This window comes from Equus asinus, chromosome 16 (assembly GCF_041296235.1).
Source record: "Equus asinus isolate D_3611 breed Donkey chromosome 16, EquAss-T2T_v2, whole genome shotgun sequence".
Lineage (NCBI taxonomy): Eukaryota > Metazoa > Chordata > Mammalia > Perissodactyla > Equidae > Equus > Equus asinus.
In genome coordinates, this window is record NC_091805.1 from 5,873,617 (window position 1) to 5,892,177 (window position 18,561).

The following is an 18,561-nucleotide window of genomic DNA, read 5'->3' on the forward strand; positions in this document are numbered from 1 at the left end:
AGGTGGTGGCAGTTATGACACAAAGTCTAGGCTAAGCTGAGAGTTGAGTGAATTAGATCTGACATCTTGGCGCAGCATAGGAGCAAGGGGTGTGAGCACTGGCATGGGCTGGTATCCTGAGCTGTAAGTAGCATAATTTATAAGCCTGGGAGCTGCATCTCAAGATGTGGGGGAGTCGACTCTATCCACTATAACCAACAGGACCAGCATATCATTGTTGACATGAGGATAGAAACTTTCTGCCGGGTGCTCTGTTATTTAAGGAATCATTCTGTTATGGTTAGAAAAGGACTTATTGCAAGATGGCTTGCTTCCTGGAAGAGGTAGTTTCTGGAGATACTACAAATTCTAGAAAAAGGTCGGGTTCTCTGAGGAGCCCATGGAATTTTTAATTACTCCTTTTGCTACTTAATGATATATCTAAAATCTGAATCTGAGTATGCTCTGCTCTGTTTAAGCCCTTCAGTGGTTCCTTGCTGCTATAGGAGGCTGTCCAATGTTCATTACCTCGCTCGTAGGCCCCTGGTGAGCTGGCCTTTACTACCTGTCCAGCCTCATTTCTCACCAGTCACCCTCCAGTCTCTACCCCATCTCCCAGTCAAGACCAGCAGCACTGAACTATTCTTGGATTCTCAAATGAGCTGGGCTTTCTTTAGCCTCTGGGTGACACTTCATCCATATTATTGCCCTGACTGGAACATCTTTCCCACTTTCAAATCTTGTTGCCTCTTCGCTAACTCTCTGGGTCTCGCCCGCCGTGCCACCTCCTCGAGGAAGCGTTTGCTGACCCTCTCTTTGGGACTCTCTCTGCAGTGACTGATGCCTGCCTGTTCGCTTCTCTGAATCCCCCACTGAACTTCAACACATAAGTATATTTCACCATTGCTGCAGCATCCGCAGAGTCTATCAGTCACTCGATAAATAGAGTCAAATCAATAAGTGAAGATTACAGTAGAATGTGATATCAGAGCTTTGTTAACAAAGATAAACTTATTATTTGCAAGGATTTTTTATCTGAACTTGGTTTAGAGCCCTAGAAACAACAATAACTTGTGTTAGAAGGAGAATCATTCAAATATGAGTGAAATCTAGGGTTATATTAAATAGCGATTTAGATTCCACTTCTGAAAATAAAAGACTAAGTGGTTTGGACCAGCTATCTCTCTAGAGCAACTAGGTATCTATACAAAATGTTGAAAACATTTGTTTAAAGACATCTGAGAGCTCCCAAAGCAAGAAGAAATTGAGGGGCCATGAGCTAGGGGAAGACAGAAGCTCAGAGGGCAAGCCTGGCATTCGGGGCTGCGTTTTTGTCAATTTTATAATCAGCATCAGAGAAGCAAGAAAGCTGTGTGGCGCTTCTGACAAACTCATGGGGCTGTGGGAACAAAACTGGAGTTCAGGGCCCACCAAAGAGGAAGGGTCCTAATACATCCTTCAGGTGAGGGTTGAAACCCCAAAGGTTTATAACCTAGAAGTAAGGTTGAACCATAAATAGACCAACCCTCGAAAAACCTGAAGTCCAGTTTTGAATCATCTCTACCCTGATCTAGGACTGCTGATGCCCCTAGTCTAGCCACTTGACAAAAGCCAGCACAGTCCTCTCTGGAGAAGAGAACATCACCTACAGCTTCAAATTATATCTCCACTTTTTCAAATGCCATGTCCAGTTCTCAATAAAAAATAACTAGGCATGTGAGAAGATAAAACCATATGTGACCGATACCCAGGGAAACAAAAGATAACAGAAATAGACCCACATGGGAGCCATAAGAAGCTATGCTTAATTTGTTCAGAGAGTTAAACGGTAATTTACAACATGTTTTATTTCTTCATTTTTCATAAATTAATCGGGTTATCTTTTTACAGATAGCAGCAAGTTAACTCATGTTTTGCTATTTTAAATAGTTCTATTTTATAGAAAAATTATACAAAGTGTGTTAAAACTATGAGTGTTACTAGGAGCTCTATCATTTTCCCCAAAACACCAACATCTAAAGAACTTGGTTTCACTCTCGAAAACAGTACAAAGCCGCCGCATGAGGAAGACAGGCAGAGGGCAGACAGAAGCAGTCTTGGAAGCAAAAACCACAGCCTACATTGAAAGCTGCTGCTTGGCCTTTGCCACATGTACTGAGCCTTCTTAGTTTCTTCAGTCAAGTTTTATTTCCATTGGCCTAGGTTACACCCTGATTCTTGTGTAAATTCTTGAAATTTTCCTGTACTTTTTGTTTTTTGGTTTTTTTTGGTTTTTTTTGCCAGTTTTGGTCCTCTGGGCACTGATCAAACCAAATTCACTTGGTCTTTGCATCTTGAAAGTATGTGCCTCTTTGTCTTTATAATTTAGACACTGATTTCAAATTTCAAGTTAGCCAGGTGTACACTTAACTGAAAGGGAACATTACTCAGCTGTTGGTCTTACATTAACACAGGATCAATAATGCCTTTAAAAATTAGGAAATGGTCTTGTCAGACAGGAAAGGGGCAGAAACAGTATCATCTTGGACAATACTGCCATAAAATATACTGCACATTGTCTTCAAGGGTGTCTGATGGGTCATTAGTCATATATTATACTGTTACGTAATGACACACATAGACAAGTTTAAAAACATATACAAACAAAAAATAATACAAAATAATATATGTTATTTTTTCCCTTCTCCACATTCCCAACTACCATGTTATGCATTTATTCTGTGTATTATTAAAATGTTCTATTTTAATATGAATAGTTTTATAAATGATTTTGAAGTAAAGTCACTGGCTGTATCTACATGAAAACTAAGTAGTAAGGTAAGAAGTTTGTGGAAAAGCTACATTATGCAAACCATTCATATTTATTTGTGCTAGAAACAAACTCTTTTTTCTTGAGGCTCCATAATGGAAACATATTCTAATGTCCTGGTAAGTCAGGAATAACAAACATCTGGGTGAGCTGTATTTTGTGTCTTGTTTTGCTTTAGATTTAGCCATGTTTATCCAACTGCATTCCAGACACCATCACCTGATGCCCCTCAGGTATCGAAAACTTAACTAATCCAAAAGAGAGCTCAGCTCTTCTCACTGTATGCTCTTCTCCACCCCCATCTGCTCTTCAGGACATCTTCCCTACCCAAGTGCAAGGCGCCATGTGCACCCAGCCACGAAGCCCAGAAGCTGGAAGTCACTCTATTGAACGGAGCAGTGATAAGGCACACAGGCTCTGAAGTCAGACTGCTAGTGTTTAAATCCAGCCTCGGCCACTTGTTAGCTGTGTGACCTTGGGCAAGTTATTTAACCTCACTGAGATTTGGATCCTTCATCTGTAAAACTGCACGTAACACACTGGATTGTTATACAGAATAAATGAGATAAAAACAGTATCCACCTAACCACCAAGGTCCAATTGATTTGAAGTTCGATGGATTCTACTTCTCAGTATTTCTTTTGTCTGGGCTCTCCGCTACATTTCTGATGCCTAAAAAGTTACGTAGCATTACACACATACACAATGCCAGTGAAAGGCCAAGCATGACATATTCATCCCACTCCTTGTAAGTACACAGGACACTGCAAACACACAGTATACTGCAAGTACACAGGATATGTAAGCACACAGTACACGGCAAGTACACAGTATCCTGAGAGCACACATACCCTGGAAGTACACAGTACCCTGGAAGCACATAGTACCCTGGAAGCACACAGTACCCTGGAAGCACACAGCACCCTGGAAGCACACAGCACTCTGGAAGCACCCAGTACACCGCCATACTTAGTTTTCTAGGTAGACTTTCTTTTTGAAGTATATTGGTGAAAGTCTGAAATAAATCCTGACATTAATTTGGGACAGTATAATAGAGCTCAAGAAAAGTCTTTCTCTAAAAATTCAGAACTGTTATTACTATCTGCAATTATAACCTGCAATAATGAATATTATAACAAATATTTTATAAATTAGGAATATTCAGAATGCTAATCTAGCATTTTGGAACTTACCACCATTATGAAACACACCTATGCTTGACAAAGCTTACATGTAATACAGACCGCATAAGCCAAGACAAATATACAGCAGTGCTTTCCAACTCCAAACTGAGAGTTCTAGACAGTTGTGACCATTACCTTTTTGTTTGCTTAATGCCACATGATCTGTCCTCTGCGATCTTTGATACTGTCTTACGTGTGGATGTAGCAACAGGCTCTTCAAATTCCAACTGAAAATCAAATGTCAGGGGTGTCACCAAAGTCTTTTTCTTTACTTGACTCTGAAGCCTGTTTTTCTGCAGCAAAGCCAAAGTACAACATTGAAAAAAATGAGTACTTTTCATATAGCAAAAAATCCTGTGTAAAAAGGTCAAAATTAATCTCACTTTATTTACACACACACACACACACACACACAGAATTTATGTGGCAGGCAATAATGGAAAAATCTCCCAGATTGACAACTGGGGGCCTTGTTAACAACCACCACTGCATGACCTGAGCCACTCTCTTCCCATCTGTGAAATGAGGGCGCTGGACTAGATCATCATGGAGGCTCCCTCCGAATTCTAAAATTCAACGTTTACGAATGACCCGTATATGCAGCCAAGACAATGCTGATGTGGAGAGTTGCTGGAGCCACAGCAGGCAGGTCTCTGCAACCTGCTCCTTTTCCTGTAGACACACACGTGGCGAAGCAACCAACCTTCCTCCGGGCACACGAGCCAGGAACAGAGCTAAGAAAGCAATTGGAAGAGGACTTTGTGCAAATATTTATACAGATGGACTGAAGAAGAAAAAGGATATAGCTGAAAAGTGCATTCAGGAGCCAAAAGTCTTCTCTAAAGAATTCTCTCAGAGCACAGCACAGAGGGATAAAGAGATGAGAAGTTGGAAAGCAAGTCAAAGGATGTGGGGGGGCCGGCCCGGTGGCACAGCGGTTAAGTTCACACGTTCTGCTTCTCGGCGGCCTGGGGTTCGCTGGTTCAGATCCCGGGTGGAGACATGCCACAGCTTCACAAAAGCCATGCTGTGATAGGCATCCCACGTATAAAGCAGAGGAAGATGGGCATGGGTGTTAGCTCAGGGCTAGTCTTCCTCAGCAAAAAGAGGAGGATTGGCAGTAGTTAGCTCAGGGCTAATCTTCCTCACAAAAAAAAAAAAAAAGGATGTGGAAACGGCTGCTTCTGCCAATGTGTGCAACGGGGGATTGCCCTCCTGCTGTAAACAACTAGAAAATCTGAGAAAATACATACAAACAACTGCAATCAGGCATTAGGAAACAGGCAGAGCAGGACTGTGATCCCTGAGGGAAGGAAAACAAACCGAGGCAAACCCTACAATGGCACCACTTATTTCCTGGAGGCAGTTTCCTGGCTGAGGCTGAGGAGGGTGAACTCAAACCAAACCTGTGACCTTGACCTTGCTGAGTTTAAGAGACATAGATTGCACCAGGAATCACACTCTTGGGTGTTTTCCCCAGAGAAATGAAAACTTATGTTCATACAAAAACCTGTACACATTCATAGCAGCTTTACTTTTTATTTTTATTTATTTTGCAGAGGAAGATTGGCCCTGAGCTAACATCTTTGTCAGTCTTCCTCTATTTTCTATTATGTGAGATGCTGCCTCAGCATGGCTTAATGAGTGGTGTGTAGGTCCACACCCGGGATCTGAACTTGTGAACCCCAGGCTGCCAAAGTGGAGCACATGAACTTAACCACTACACCACAGGGCCAGTCCTCATAGCAACTTTATCTCATCTTATTGTTTTTAGCAGCTTTATTGTTAAAAGCGAAATACTGAGAACCCAAATGTGCTTCAATGGGTGAGTGGTTGACACTGCACATCCAAATAATGGAATATCGCTTGGCAATAAAATTTGTACATTATTTACGATAAAAAAAAGCTATTGATTCACACAACACAGACGGACCTTAAGGGCATTATGCTTAGTGAAAAAGTCAATGTCAAAATTTGACATATTGAATGATTCCATTTATATAACATTGTCAAAATTACAAAATTATAAAGATGGAGAAAGGTAAGCCACCTCCAGGGACAGAGACGGAACCGGGGTGGGGTGTGGACACAAGCGCAAAGAAGTAACACGGGGGAGTTTTTTGATGGTGAGGCACACACGCTGTATCTTTGTTGTGGTGGTTACAGAAATCCGTAATGGGATAAAATTGCATAAAACTACACACACAAATGAATAAAGGTTACAAAATGGTGACAGCTGAACAAAGCCTGTCGTCTAGTTAACAGTAATATGCCAGCGTCGGTGTTGTTGTGACTCATGCTGGTTTTAAGATTGTATTAGAACTACATTAAGATGCCACCACCAGGGGCAACGGGGTGGAAGGTAATGGGACTATTTGTACTGTTTCTGCAACTTCCTGTGGGTCTATGATTATTGCAAAATGAACAGCTTAAGAAAATAAAAAGGCAATTACCAAAGGGATTTATATATTGTTATCTCATTTTGGTCAATAAAAAAGAAAGGCAATCCACCTTCATAAACGTATGTGCGTGTATATTTATATTATGAATGCTTACGCGTAAAGACGTGTATGCACACACACATATTACGCATTTGTGTATCTTTGTAAGAGCACAAAGAAGATGTGGACGGATAAACCCCAGCTGCTAGAGCTTGTTCGCCTCAGAGGAAAGGGTTGCAGAGAAGAGGCCAGAGACCATTTTTCTTTACGTAATTTTCCTTGTGTATAATTTTCTTTATACATATCTATATGTTGCTTAACTTATTTCCAAAAATGTGTTTCGATTTTATAATTTAAAAAATAAGGAAATGTTTAAGGAATGATTATACTTTTAAAAGAATTTCCAGAGACGAACTCTGCATAGGAACACAAAACGAGATAAGGCACAGACATGCTTTGTACAAAGGAAGCTCTTACTAAAGGCAAGAATTACTAATCATAACTTAAAATATATAAGAAAGGAGTTTCATGGCAAATTAAATAGATTTATCTCTGATTATATTTTCTGAATTATGTTATTTTCATTTTAAACAAAAAATCTAAAGGAAATGAACTTTGGGATATCTAAGTCTAACATGGTTGCCTTCCTAAGTTACTCCTGGTTTGCTATATCAAAATTTTGATAGCTATAATAGAATGAATTTATTTCACTTTCCAATATTCCTCTACTTTATTTTCTGAATGAAAGGAGATAATTATGGAAAAAAAAGAAAATCAAATCATTATTCACACATCAACGTTTTCATTTTCAGATTCACAAATACATTCATTCACTTAAGAGTTCCTCTCCGTGGGGTCTTCCTAATTTCTCAGACTCCCTGCTCTTTATCCACGCCTCATTTATCCACATTGTTATATTATTTTGCAAGTCTGTGTAACCAAATTAAATTGCTCATATGTGCTAAAAACTTGTTTTTTGAGAATTATGTTCTTTGCTAATATTTTACATTGAATTTTATAAGAGTTTCACCTTTTTTACTTTAATGTCTATGAACTATTTCTAATTTGGTAACTATACAAAATATTTTCTTCATTTTAATAAACAAACCAAATAACTTTTTATGTGTGTAACATATTAGTAAGAACCACAGGAGTAGTCACATTTACTATCTGACTGCCTAAGATTGTTTAATCTCAAGCAGTTTAGCTACACCATGACCAAACATGGCAGCTATCTAGAAGTTACCTTAATTAAGGTACCTTAATTAATGTTATTTAATTAATTATAGTATCCACTTACATAGACAATCTTTCAACTAATTATTTGTTTTTTACAAATTAGTTTGTGTCTTCATATGAATGCATCATTAGCTAAAAAGTAAAAGTAATCATTCACATTTGGAACAGTAACCTTTTAATGATTAAGTTGAGTTTTAGCTTTTATTTTACAAACCTTTGCTCTACGGGCCAGGAGTATCTTTGCTTGCTCATCCAGAACATCTAATTTCTCTAAGATTTTTCCTGCCATTGTCAGTCAGTAAATTCCTATTTAAAAAGGAGAAAAAAGAAGAAATCTCTAAAGCAATTTAAATTTAAACATACGATTGATTATTTAGGTGTAAGTTAAAAGACCCATCTTTACATTACTGTTTTGGGTAAAAAATAGAACTATATAGATCATGGAATCAATCATAGACCTGTGGAGGCACCCACGTTTTGGATAGAAGGTCACATGATCAGAAATCCCACATGTGAGTTGGAGAAAGTCCAAGATTACCGTATGAGAAACAGATGTGACTCAGAATTGAAACAAGGGCGTGTGGCTTGATTTACATCTATTTTCTTTTTGTCATGATATAATTTTAATGAAAGTAAATGCAAAGAGCTCACATTTATACAACTAATTGCATTCCAATTGAGTTGGTCAATGATGGAAGCCTGTTCATACAGGACTTAGAAGGCAGGAGCGGCAGCCAGGCTGGTTAGGTGCTACTGCCGTAACAGTTCACATTTGCTCGTGCGTTAACATGGTGAAAATTTCATCTGGGGTCAAGTGATCCATATTAGGCTTGGGGGCCTGAATGTTAGACATCAGGACCTGGTCTAATTTATCTCCCTTTTCAGAGGAGAAAATTAAAAGCCACAAAGTGCCTTACAGTGCAAACAAATAGCTAGGGGGAGAATGGGATCAGGAATATTAACCCAAAACTTCCTCTATTTTATTTATTTTTAAAATTTGAGTAGATGCTTGTGCATTCAACATATTTTTGCTCAGTGAATTGAATGGGCTCCAGTGGCATTTAAGTGTAAAAGTTAATACAATTCGCAGCAAGTACTGAATTCATCAATATTTCTAATGAACATCAATGTCAACACTAAAGTTCTTTCTAACTCAAAAAAATCCATGCTGGGGCAGGCCCGGTGGTGTAGTGGTTAAGTTTTTGCACTCTGTTCGGCAGCCCAGGGTTCAGATCCTGGATGTGGACCTACACACTGCTCATCAAGCCATGCTGTTGGCGGTGTCCCACATACAAAACAGGAAGATTGGCACAGATAGCTCAGTGACAATCTGCCTCAAAGGGCCAATCTTCCTCACCAAAAAAACCCAAAACAAAACAAAAATACTATGCTATTTCTCCCAGACTGTATATTATTCAATCAATATCACACAGAGATAATAATGCTTGAAAAGACAAGGATTAAGGATCCTATGCCAAAAGCTCACTTTATTTTGTACTTGGTTTCTTTTAGCTCTCTTTTCTGCTCTCTCTTTCACCGTGTGTTGCCCTGGGTGTGAATTCCTGGTGTTCTGATAGGTTTTTCCATCCCAGCACGCCTTCTGCCATTCTGCTACATGCAGATGCTCCCCTTCCATCCCAGGAAGCAGTCCAGTGTGACCAAGGCTTTTCTGGACCGTGGGGCTGCAGGCAGACAGCCCACCTTGTTACAAACCACATAACCTTAGGTTGCAGGGCAAGGCTGCGGGCACAGTGAATGCCTCAGCCTCTCTGGGCCTACAGGACAGGAGGGCACAGACTTTGGAAGAGAATGTAGATTCTGTGAACACTATATATTGTCTTTCCAGACCCAGGAACCAGCCCTCTCACACATCGCAAGAACACCTAAGGAATTTTAGTTTCTGTGTGCCCCTTAAACATGATATGAGTTCAAGCAGGGGGAGAAGACTCCCATAATTCTCACCAACATCTTTCACTGGGGACAAGGATTTCTACTTCTCAACGAGGGAAAGAAGGGTAAATAACTGGAAGAAGCAGCATATAGAAGCGAATGTTTCCCAGTTTGGGGAAGGTATAAATGACAGAGGGACAACTGAGACGTGCTGCTGACCTGTGAGAGGGAAGAGAAGGCAGATCTTTTAAAAGAGGAAGACACTCTATACCTCTCACTTTTAGAGTCCCTCATCTTCAGCACCACATCAGACATTTTAAGATGCACACATCAGCCCATTTTTTTAGACACACACAGCTGTAATTTAAGAGAACATTTACGGTTTCGATTTAAAATTATTTTGCTATGTGTAAATTATTTAGCTATGATATGACTTCTGGCAAGCTGCTGTGCATATCATGAGTTTTTCTGAAGTGAGGAAAGTTAGCCAACCAAGTATTTTCAAGGGTGAACGACAATTGTACGAATACTAGATTTGACAGTTAACGAAATTGACAGAATGTTATTAGTTTTAGTTTTCAGTTTTATTTTCAGATTTTGGAGACAACACCTTTTCTTTTCTTTTTTTCCCCCAGTTTGCAAATGTTTTCCTAGGTCCTTGGCAATGTGCAGTGGTTCCTATGGATGAATGGCCCTGGGAGAAAGTGGAGGTGAGGAAATGCCACAAACCAACTTGCTTGCTTTCATCATGATACCAAGGGCATCAAGGGCCTCGCCTGTGCCTCTTCACATCAACACTGCGAGCAAAGGAACGCCAGGTCTAATATGATGGTGTATCCCAAATGTTTTGCATGCACTAAAAACCAATCTTTCAATGCAAAATGTATCAAGACTGCATTAAATGTTCTTCAATTAGACCTCCTGTGTTTCAGTCCTTTCTTGATTCAGCCTTTAATTTTAATGTCTACTTTGAACCAGCATATTGGTTTCATACTTCTACTTCCTGTTTCTGTTTCTTTGGGCATATATTCTGCTTCATTATTCTATTTCTGTGAGCACGCATCATCATTTGATGATGAGCGTTTATTTGTTCATTTGGCCACTGGCTACCTGCAAGTATTGCATGAAAGACATTGTGCTCAGCATCCTATCAAATTTACTGAAGCAGTTGGCACCTGGCAGACATTGTTCTTTGTGACACGCATCTTCCTAGGCAAGGTAGATGGCCTCTCCCATTCACTAAAAACATGGAGACCATCAAGTAAGAACTTGTCCAACTTCTACCTCTCATACGAATGTCTTATTTGCATCCATTCCCACCTCACCTGTATTTTAACGTTAATGGAAGTGTTGCCTCTCCCATCCGAAGTCAATCCCTCCCAGTGTACTCTAGACCCTACTGCCTCTGACCTCTTTGGAGTCACTTCCATCGGTTATCCTTTCTCTCCTGTATCTCTCAACTCTTCACTAGTTTATTTTCCCCAGCGTTCTCAAATCTCTTCTATTTTAAAAAAGAAAAACTTCTTCCCATGACCCTACTAGCCATTATTCTCTCTCATCTTCTCTTTCTTGCCAAATTTCTTAAAACTGTAGTCTATACTTCAGGCTTCCAATTCCTCACATCCCTTTTCCCTCTTAACCTACCATCATTCGGCTTCTTTCTAAACTATTCCACTAACTCTGCTCACACAGGTCACCAGGGTCACCATTTTATAAATTAGTGGACACTCTTCCGCTCTTATTTACCCTATTTGAATATTTACAACTTTTGCTAATGTTGACCACTCCTTTCTGTGAATCAACCCTCTCTTGGTTTCTACGACAACAGTAACATCTTCTCACCTTCTCTGAAGATTCCTTGTCAGTGTCTTCAACTTACTCTTCTTCCTCAGGTCACTTCCTAAATACTAGTCTCCCTAAGTGCTCGGCCATCTTTTTCCTCATTCTGTGTGTTCTTCCAGGATGACCTCCAAAACCCATGTCTTCATCTACCACCATCCATTTACAAACAAAATCTCTCTTCTGGGTTCTGAACCTACATACCTAGTTCAATCCCGATTTCCCACAGGGAGCCCGAATGTAGGTCTAAAAGCAAACCCATCCTTCCTCTCTCTCAGCCAAAAGTCTCTTCCAACCTTTATTACCATGCTAATTATCTCTTAGGCATACAGCCCACAAACTTAGGAATCATAATGGTTTTCAACCATAGTTACACTGCAGAATGAACTCAAAAACTTCCAAGAAATACAGAGTCCTGGGGCCAGCCTGGTGGCACAGTGGTTAAGTTTGCATGTTCTGCTTTGGCAGCCCGGGGTTCACCAGTTCGGATCCCAGATGCAGACCTATGCACTGCTTGTCAAGCTGATGAGGATTTTTAGGCTGCTTAATTTTAAAATGGTTTATGATGAGGATTTTTGGGCTGGTTACTTTTAAAACTGTAGATGAGAAGCAGGCTCCGATGACTGGAATTTTGCTTGCTCTTTTGAGACATTTGCGTTTGTGAAGGAAGGGGGGATGACCTTGTAGGGACCTGAAATTGGCCACCCCAGGATATGTCTCTTTGGCATCAGGATTGTTTTGGGCTGATTGCTTTCGATAAACTGGGACAGGGAAGGAGGCTCTGGGGAATGGAACTTGCCCTTGTTGGGACACATTTACATTTGTAAGGTAAATCTCTATCTGTAAAAGGTGCCTCCCTCTCTGTACCAGGAAGAAGAGGAGAGATGACCTTGTCCCTAGAAGCTCTTAAGGGGGAAGGCAAGAACTTAAGTTGGTTGCTGTCTGGCAATCTCATGTAACTGGTTTAGGGTGGTGGCGTCTAACCTTTCTAACCTTTACTTAATCCGATTTGATTCTTGTCTAAAAGTCACGGGATCACCCAATGACCAGACCCCACCTGCACTGATACCATTTTAACTCTTTTTTCATGTTCTTTCCTTTGTCTTGTAAAGAGATGAATCATATACCTATGCCTTAAATTTAGCTCTAACCCTCAACTGGGGGCAGCAAAAGCTCTGACTGCCCATGGGTCCTGTCCCCATGCTATTCCACACTATTCTCTAAATAAAAGAGCACTACTGCCAGATCTTAAGAGTCTAAGAAATCTTTCTTTCGACTCTTCGGCTCACAGACCCCGCATCAAAGCCATGCTGTGGCAGGCATCCCACATATAAAGTAGAGGAAGATGGGCACAGATGTTAGCTCAGGGCCAGTCTTCCTCAGCAATAAAAGGAGGATTAGCAGCAGATATTAGCTCAGGGCTAATCTTCCTCAAAAGAAAGGAAGAAAGAAAGAAAGAAATACAGATTTGCACTTGCCACCCTAGATCCATTAAGTCAGGATTTATGGAGTGAAGACCAGGGTCTATTTTTTAAAGCCATTCTGATGCAGCTCTTCCCCAACCAGGATTTAGACACCACTCTCCAGGAAAACTCCAGCCTACCCTTCCCTAGATATACAGAATCCCTTTCTCTTGTATATGCCACACCCTACACATCTTTTCAGTTTTTCTCCTGCTATCCAATCCAAGAGTTTAGGATTCCATAACTTGTTGCCTGGATTTTTGCAATAGTTTCACAATACATCTGTGCATTTGATCCATTCTATCCTCTATTTTACCCATTCTACCTTCACCAGCGTCCGAATTATTTTTTCAAGAAAAATGCAATCGCCTGCCTGCTGGATTAAAGCCTCAGCGCCTCCCTACAGCTTTCAGGACAAAGGTCAAGCTACTTGGCTTCTCCCGCGGGGCTCGTGGCTTGGCCTCTGACTGAGTCTGTTCCCTCACCTGCCTCCTCCTCCTGTCGGCATGACATCCCAATCCTGATGAACAACTTGCAGTGCCTCAAATGTGTTGTATTTTCCTTTACTTGTTGCTTTGCCTTTGCTGTTCCCTCTGCATACAATGCTGTTCTTCCATTCGCTGTATTTCTAAGTCCTATTCATCCTTCAAGACCCAACACAATCCCACAGCTAGAAGGACATGCAACTAAGATATACAACTGTGTACAGGGGGGGTGTGGCGAGATAAAGCAGAAAAAAAAAAAAAGACCCAACACAAATGCCACCTCTGCCGGGAAGCTCTCCCTGATGCACTGTGACTTGCTGTCCATGTCCATGCTCACACGATTGCCTCTGTAGGCTGTTCTCCTAGTACCTCTCACCCTCTCTCCAAGCATGCGATGTACTCATTTGATTCCCCCTCTAGACTGTGTGTTTCTTGAAGGCAGGAATCGTGTCTGATTTATCTTTGCATCCCTAACACCTAACAACCTGAATGAATGAATTAACCATCAGCCAAAGAGGAAACGGATGACTGTAAACGCTATGCCTGTTTTTACCCTGCATTTACATATAGGAGTATGCACACATCTTTGGCAGAGTCCTGTGGAGGTTCTTCCAAACCAAGCCATAGTGTTAAGAACATTGCTTTCTCTCCCACCGTCAAACTTAGAAAGGTAGTATAGTGCACAGGTTAAGAACATGGACTCTGAGTCAGACTGCCTGGGTTTGACTCCTTGGCTCTGCTGATTACCAGCTGTGTGACTGTAGGCTAATTGCTTAACCTCTCTGTGTTGCCCCATCTGCAACATAGGAATAACAAAAGTGCCTACTTCGTGGAGACGTTAAGAGCTTTAAATGAGTGAATGTAAGCGACATATAAGTGTTTGGTAAGTAAAAGAAGTAAATATAAGTAATGATACACTTACCAATTAGAGATAAGATGCGTAGGATTACCTATAAATGCTGCAAAATGCATGTTCTCCATCTGCATATCATTTCAGTTTTTTCTGCCGTACTCGCCACCTTTTGATTGCCAATGGGCTCCGTATGTCTGCGGGCCTGCTTGCTGCCTTCACGGTATATTTCTTCAATTACACCCACGCTAAATCTCGGGAAGTTGGGAAACAACGAGAAGTTATTCAGCAGTTCAGTGTCTTCTGTACCATGTCATCTGATCGTCTGTTTCCTTTCCTTCTCTAGTTTTCTCATAGTTTTACTTCTCCATTTTCTATTAAATTCTTATTCTGAGTCCAGTGAACAGAAACTAAAACTCAATGTCCTATAAAGCACAAACGTAGGCCTTGAATATATGGTGACTATTTACGGAGACAACCCTGATAAGCATTACCATGTCCCCACGCTGGAGACTCATCAAAGAAACAAAATTCGTTTGTGCTCAAGTAAATAGATTTATGCATACCCCTTTCAACTGATGTTCACTGGGGGTGGGAGAGATGCTGTCACTTCTTAAATACAGACGGATATGTCTGAAGCGTTCTTATACGTACTTACAGGTGGGGGGAAATGCTCTCCTCTGGAATGTAGGGTTCTTATGTGGTCACAGAAACCCATAGAATCTTGGGGTTAGAAGTGCTCAATAGCCAATCACATAATTCCATCCACAGTGAGGCAGCATAGACCCCGACCAGATTAGCCCTCTCTGATCCCTGACTCCAGTTCCTTTGCCACTGGCTTCCTTCGGACCTTCAGCTTTCCGCTTTCCCTCCCCTGGGTTGCTATGCTATACTCCTCCCAATTTGCCTGCCCTTTTCCTTCCTCTCTTCCTTCAAACATCCATCCTTCAGAACGCCATCAGAGCTGTCTTCCTCAAACAGGACACTGATCAGCTCCGGCTCCAGCCCAGAGCCCTCGGTTTTCTCCCAATTACCTCCAGAATAACAAGGAAACTCTTCAGATCACATACAAGATTGTTCAAGAAAAGACAGTCCAGGATCTGGCTCCGTCCACCTTTCCAGCTAATTTCCCACCATGTCCCATTTGGTCCTGCCATACTCTACTACCCCCACTCCCTGGACGTGTCCTGCCCTTTTCCCAAGCACGTCCTCCACTCGCGCTTTTCCTTCCACTTGGAATGTCCTGTCCGCCTGTATTCCGGCCAAGATCCCACCCTTTACCAAATCCTAGAGTGAAGGCTACCTCTTCTGTGAAACTTTCCTGGACATCCTCCCATGCCTTGTCCCAGGGACCATCTCTTTCTCTTGTGTGCTCCTATTGTACTTTGTCCTTCGTTACAGAACTCAGCACACTGTGCTACAGAGATTCACTCTTTGGCAGATCTCTTCCCCACCATTTTGAAAGCTTGTTTAAAGCGAGAATTAATTTACCCACCTCAGCATTCCAGCACCAGGCAAAGATTTGACACCTACATGGGGTCTGAAAATTACAGTTTAATCCAGAGATGTCTCCAATTACGGATAAACCATAATCCCAGTTTATCTGTAATGGTATTAATTCATGATGACTTACTGGGGGATGAAATATGAAGTTGAATGAATTACGATAAAATGCGGTTCTTGCCAAATCTAAACTCACTAAAATTATTTTCAAAGGAAACTTGGATTCATGTTCTTAATTCCTGGGTCAGTAATGACAGTTTTTGGAAAAAGAACACAATGAAATAGAGAAGTTGGCAACCAGGGCAAAATAAAATTTCCCAGTCACCCTCACCACAAATCATCCCCAGGCCTCATGCAGCCTTGGCTGCATCCAAGAACAATTTCAAGGTTGCAGGGCCAACATTACAAGCACATCAGAGGCTGAGTCACTACCAAGATAAAAATATCGAACTAAAAAGTCACTTTTAAGAGAACTACTTCATTTGAACACTTAGCACCTTTGGGACTGAAAAAAAAACAAAAAACAAACAAAATCCCCCAATGCTGCCAATACAGTAGGCTCTGCTGAGAAGGCTCCTCAGCAAGTTCCAAATGTCTCCCACTAAAGGAAGACCTCAGAAAACTAAGAGAGCTTCTAAATTCACAAACTAAAGAGCAGACCGAGCAATTGTCTAGAACACAGAGGCTTAAACTAAAATTTACTTCCATGATCTGGGCCTTACTCCAAATGTGACCGGTGTCATGTAAGAAGAGGTTAGAACACAGCACACACAGACGCAAGACCCTGTGAGGACACAGCGAGAAGTTGGCCATCTGAAGCCAAGGAGAGAGGCCCAAGAAGGACCCGGTCCTGCACACACCTTGATCTTGAACCTCTACCCTGCAGAACTGTGAGAAATACATTCCTGTTGTTGTAGCCACCCTGTCTGGGATATTTTGTTACGGCCGCCCTTGCCAACTAATGCAGCCCACAAATCCTGAGACCTAATTTGAAAACTCATTATTCGAAGATTTAATTATGAGACCTGGCCCACGTGCTTCGATCCACAGCATGTATTTTCTTGCCCCCTCTTGGTTATAAGGGAGACGGAGAGAAAATTTACTTTGCATTTTGAAACTCTACTAAAATTTGCTCGTCACCAACTTGCAGTTGGATGGTAAGCTTCTAAGGAAAAATATTAAACATCTTTCAAAAGTACAATGTATATGGTCTGGGGAGTATGCAGGTGAGCAACCAATCAGATAACGATCAAAAGAATCCATTGGCAAACTGGAAATGGCACCACAATTATTGCAGGGGTGATTAACTCCCACCGGCTTATTCCAGCTCCCTTCTGTCTCTGACAAATTTGAAAAGCACCAATTATGCAGCTTGGAGCCGACTCACACCTGGTGCCCCCACCCCAGGTCACCTTCCCAGGGGCGCCCCCACCCCAGGACCTCTCGGGCGCGCGGGGGCGCGTGGAAACCAGGGAGACCAACTCAAACACTCTGTGCCTGCTGTCCTTTAAGGGAAGCCAAAATTGGGGGCGAAAGTGAGGAAACGCGTTAATATTAAATATAGAAGAGGTAAAGGCTTCTGAACGAACTTGGAAGAGCCGCTGAGCCCGCCCCCCACCTGCGTCCCGCCCTCACCTGAGCCGCCGCGGCGGGAGCCCCCAGCAGCGCAGCTGCACACCGGGCGCGTCTCACCTGGTGCCCGTCTCTGTCCCCAGCCGATCCCGCTGGAGGAGGGTCCACCGACCTGGGGACGCAAAGGGCCTAAGAGTGGATAAAACGATGTTTCCTAGCTCGTCTCCCGTCTCCACACAAATTTTAATCTCCAGCCTGCCAACGCCGCTGCCTCTTCCAACCACAGCCACTTTTTTCTTTTTCTCTTCTGGCTCTGGGGGTTAATTGTTCCCCTCTTAGCCCCGTGACAACGCGTCCTGTGTCCATGGAAACAGTGTCCCGAGTTTTCCAGCTTGAAAAGGTCTTGAGAGAGCAGTTCTGTCTCCTTGGAGGGGTTTCACTCACTTAATTTGTTACTAAAAGCCAAAGCAACTCACCAAATACTTACTGATATAAAAACGATTGTGCTGAAAGAGTGGAAGGAGAGGCTAAGGAAAGGAGACCGAGTGAAAAGAATAGAATCATCACCTAAAAATGACTGACTTGGAAACATTCTTGACTTGATCAAGAATGGTGGAGTATTTCTGCAACACTGATTAATTTTTAGTCAAGAGTTACGTTGATAAGCATTTCAGGAATGTGCCTTCTCTGCTACAAATCAAAATAGAAATAAAAGCTTTAAAAAACAGCATTAATCATCACAACACAAGTCCATGCTAGTGGCAACGGCAGAAACTACCAAAAAAGTGGTTGTATGTAGCTATGTAGTAATCAAAATCCAGCTAGAAATGGTTATTCATAGGCAATGCATGAAAACATTGGAATCAATTTATTTCACATATTTAAAAGTAAGAAATACAGTAATAAAAGTGTAAGGTAGTTTAATTCTATCACATTTTAAAAATCCTATCCAAGTACAATGATTTGAATGGAATTGGTAACTAGACTCTAGCTGACGGTGGTGATTTGCCTGAGATTATTATAATGCTCTCATAAGTTTGCACAATGGTGAAATGAGCTCCTTAAATAAAGGAGAATTGAGTTCAGAAATATCAGCCACTCACAGTTTTAGTCAATAAAATTTATAAAGCATGAATCATATAAAATTCTTATAATATTATCATTATCTCAGTTAATATTCATGGAACATACACTATGTGCCAGGTACTAAACTAGAAATTTTCAATGACATCTCTCATTTTATCCTACACCTTTCATTAATTCTTAATCTTTAATTACTATCCATAGGAAAGATATCATCTTCAATT

At 41.4% G+C, this 18,561-nt stretch overlaps 1 protein-coding gene across 16 annotated transcripts in view; it reads right to left on the reverse strand.

Annotated features, from left to right (window-relative positions):
* Positions 1-17,612, reverse strand: part of C16H1orf141 (chromosome 16 C1orf141 homolog) — a 55,729-nt gene extending 38,117 nt beyond the window's left edge. For 4 of the 16 annotated variants that reach the window (XM_070486561.1, XM_070486554.1, XM_044749438.2 and 1 more), the window contains exons 1-4: positions 17,375-17,612; positions 14,252-14,433; positions 7,867-7,958; positions 4,108-4,265 (exon numbers count right to left, since the gene is read on the reverse strand). In XM_070486561.1, the coding sequence (XP_070342662.1) occupies positions 4,108-4,265; positions 7,867-7,941 (233 nt within the window). In that variant the 5' untranslated portion in view covers positions 7,942-7,958; positions 14,252-14,433; positions 17,375-17,612. Of the gene's footprint in view, positions 1-4,107; positions 4,266-7,866; positions 7,959-9,614; positions 9,746-14,251; positions 14,434-17,317 lie in introns of those variants that run through there. The other 12 variants (XM_070486555.1, XM_070486546.1, XM_070486560.1 and 9 more) reach the window with 8 other exon arrangements.
* Between the last annotated feature and the right edge of the window lie 949 nt (positions 17,613-18,561).